The sequence below is a fragment of the Azolla caroliniana genome, unplaced genomic scaffold (genome assembly GCF_043228905.1).
Source record: "Azolla caroliniana isolate FFs.n. ecotype wild unplaced genomic scaffold, voAzoCaro1.0.p SCAF_18, whole genome shotgun sequence".
Lineage (NCBI taxonomy): Eukaryota > Viridiplantae > Streptophyta > Polypodiopsida > Salviniales > Salviniaceae > Azolla > Azolla caroliniana.
Genome location: NW_028230453.1, coordinates 2,941,971 through 2,945,563, shown reverse-complemented (window position 1 = coordinate 2,945,563; position 3,593 = coordinate 2,941,971). Strand labels below are relative to the sequence as shown.

General features: G+C 42.3%; 1 protein-coding gene across 1 annotated transcript; it reads right to left on the bottom strand.

Annotated features, from left to right (window-relative positions):
* Positions 1-768: 768 nt before the first annotated feature.
* On the bottom strand, positions 769-3,593 carry LOC147852075 (coronatine-insensitive protein homolog 1b-like). Its single transcript, XM_087334358.1, has 3 exons — positions 3,067-3,593; positions 1,987-2,476; positions 769-1,698 (listed from the first exon to the last, which is right to left on the bottom strand). Exons 1-3 carry the CDS (start codon positions 3,549-3,551, stop codon positions 922-924), a joined length of 1,752 nt encoding a protein of 583 aa, XP_087190484.1. The 5' UTR covers positions 3,552-3,593; the 3' UTR covers positions 769-921.

Sequence of the window (3,593 nt, the reverse complement as noted above, 5' to 3'; positions counted from 1 at the left end):
ATCAACTTAAGAGACAAATCATGTCTATAATTGAAAGCAATAAAAAAAACACTACAAAAATAATGGCAATGGAAAATGAAATGACTATTGAATCTCATGGTACAAGGATGATAAAGTATAGATGCCTCCGGTTCTAGCAAACCCTTTTATGCCTAAAGTAGCACAATCATGAAATGCAACTAAAATATAGCTATCAATATAATAGACCTAGACCTATGTATGTCTACCAAAGGCCAAAAAGACCTAGACCTATGAATGGATACAAGTCATGTGGCCTTTTGTTTCCAAAGGATTGTAAAATTAAAAGGATGTAATTTTAAGAGAAAATATGAAAAATGCACCTGATCTTGTATTTGGGCAATGTGAATAACACCCTTTACATTTTCAACAATGATCAAAATGTACCCTTTGTCTTGAAAATACAAGGGGTATTGCGATATACTTGGAGGTGTATGTTTGATCTTTTCCTCAATTTTAACACACACTACCCTTTCAAGGGAAAAAAAGGGGAGAATGAACAATGCATTCTTTGTAATCAGGTGTGTTGAGAATGTTCTCTTTACATAAGATTCACCATCACTAGAAGAGCATGCATGTTTTTTTGTACATAGATCGGCATCCCTAATCAAAGGCTCCAAAACTAAAAGGTCAATTGTAATGCACGAGAAACAAGTGTTGAAAACTCTCCTGAGAATAGAGGACCTCTCTGACGACCGTTTAGAATAAAGTTGGAAGAATGTCAAGGAATAGGCACACTCTCCAATGATGGATGACAAGGAGGTAGAATGTTGACACAAGAGTACAAGAAACAAATGTCCAAACACTCTTGAGAATAGCAAACCAACTACATGATGAGAAGAGTCATCGATCAACTTGGTTTCACACTCGGCTTTTTGAGATGGGCCACTACTACTACTACGACTACACCATGGACTCATTGAGAAGAATGACGGACGGAGGATGATCGACCCTACATCTCTCCGAAAGTGACCGGTACGCCACGAATTGCACGGGTTGCTCCATGCCATCGATCGTCTTTGTGGCCGGTATATACTCGACCCTCCAGCACGCGTTACAAAGCGGTAATAGGTCTTGCCCACTCCCGCTCGACTTATACCCTTGCACCCACACATACTTCAATGACCTCATCTTCAGCACCGCGGACGCGATCGCGGCCTCGCTATACACGCAGTCCCGGATCTCGAGCTTCTCCAAGCTTTGGCAATAGTCGGCAAAGAGGCTTAACCCCATGTCTGTCTCACCTAGCAATCCGAAGAGCACCCACCTTAGGCTCTTCCCGTAGATCCCCATCTCATTCATGCCGCGGTCCGTGACACAACCCGGCCGTAAATAGAGCGCAAACCGGTGCATACACTTGCATTTTTGCATTAGGGCTCTCACACCATCATCGAGGGGGAAATCCGAGATATCGTTGCCCTCGTCTAGAAGAACCAGCCGGAAGTCTCTAAGGTTTGGGCAATTCGATGCGATCGTGACTAGGGCCGCGTTGTCGATGTCTGAGACATATGCTGCAATGTATTCGAGCTGGTGGCAACTCAACGCGATTGCGGTTAACCCCTTCTGAGTCACGAATCCTTGCTGCACATCTCGGTCGCCTCGTTCCACACGGAGCCTACGAAGCTTCTTGCAGTTGTTCGCTATAACCTCCAATCCCTCATCACCAATGGCATTGAACACCTACAATGAAGAGAGAACCATTCAATATTATGATTTAGGATCTTACACCATATGTGTGTGTGTGTGTGTGTGTGTGTGTGTGTATGTATATGTATATGTGTGTATATATGTTGTCAATATTATGATTTGGGATCTTACACCATATATATATGTGTGTGTATGTATATGTATATGTATATGTATATATGTATATGTATATGTATATGTGTGTGTAAAGATGTATATGTATATATATGTATATGTATATAATGATGCATGACAGAGCATGGATGAATGAGCAGTAAGTACCTCCAGAGCTTCTAGATTGGTGCAAGAGCTGAGAAGCTGGCAGTGACCACTCACACTCAGGAATGCAAATTGAAGATCGAGCTTCTTTAATCCCGATGCGATCGGTCGTATCACTTGATTTATCACCGCATCACCCTCGTCTGCACCCGCATAATATAGACCCACCAACGATGTTAGTGTAGATGGTAACCTAACATCTATGTTTACTCCGTCATTCGAACCTAAACAGAGCCCCCCTAATTCTCTTAGGCATGTTGATTTGCTCAATAATGGCATCAAGCTTTCGAGCTTAAATTCGCTGAGCTTTAGCGAGATAAGACCTTTGCAATTCGTGGCTATAGTTAGAAGATCTTCTGTATCTATGTTTTGAAGATCTGTTCCATAGAAATTCAGCACTTCCAGACATTTGCTGTGAATCGCAAGTTCGCGTAGCCATGTCCCTCCATGGTCTTGGATAATGCTGTCGTCCAGAAGAAGCACTCTTAGAGATCTGGAGGAAGCATTAACAAAGAAAGAAGAAGCACTGTAAGAATCGAGACTCTCGCCCCTTGAACAAGGGATTCTCAAAGACAATCTTTAGCATAGGATTCTTTCAAGACCATGGTTTATCATGGAGTTTTAAATTTCCTTTTCTATGTTTCCTTTCCATACAACCCATCAATGTACTCATATAAACCATCACATTCAAGAAATTTCCTTCAAATGTAATCTTATGACTTACCATCACATTCAAGAAATTCTGGATGCATTGTCACTGACTCAGATCTTATAGGAAGCTTCCAATGTTTACTGTCATGATGGGCTTTTTTTTTTGTTTTTTCTTAAGCTTCTGCTGTGATGAAATAGGGTTATTTTTTGCCTACGGATAACACCTGCGGAAGATTAAATCCATGTCGATGTTTCTATCTTTCCCATGGAATTAAGGCAAGTATATATAACCACCTATCTATGCTGGACACCCTCATTCACACACATTGGAACACAAGAAAAGGAACACATATTCATACACACATAAAGACATTGTAACACAAGCCAAGAACACAGAAGAAGCATTTGAGAAAGAGGAGATAAATGGCTTACTTGCAAGATCTCGTGACCGCTTCCAATCCATTAGTTGAGAAACCTGAGCACTTGTCGAGCTTAAGCACCTGAAGCATGTTACCCATCCCTTGAGCAATGGTAACCAGATCATCATCATCCACAACCATTCGCCGGAAGTGTATAGATTTGAGGCATGGACAATGCACAGTAATAACGGAGACCCAAGGCTTGGCATATCCGCCCCAATCTTCGGGAACAAGCTTAAACATCGAAGCCCTAGGCTTACCTTTGAGCTTCAAAGCCTCTAGTGCTGAGAATCGGTGCGGTAGAGTTGGGGGATCGATGGAGTAGCACAACACTATGGTTATGTCTTTTCGTGTGCGCCCGTCCACATTGTACCATTTCTTGCATACCCGAGACGCGGCGCTCCGATCGATCGGGTTGTCGAGGTAGTTGAAGATGAACTCGAGAGCCGTCTCCGGTATGGCTTCTCCTCTGGAGATGAGAGGCAATTTGTGACCCATTGTGATCTCAAGTTGGAAAGAGTAGAGAGAAAGAAAAACAGT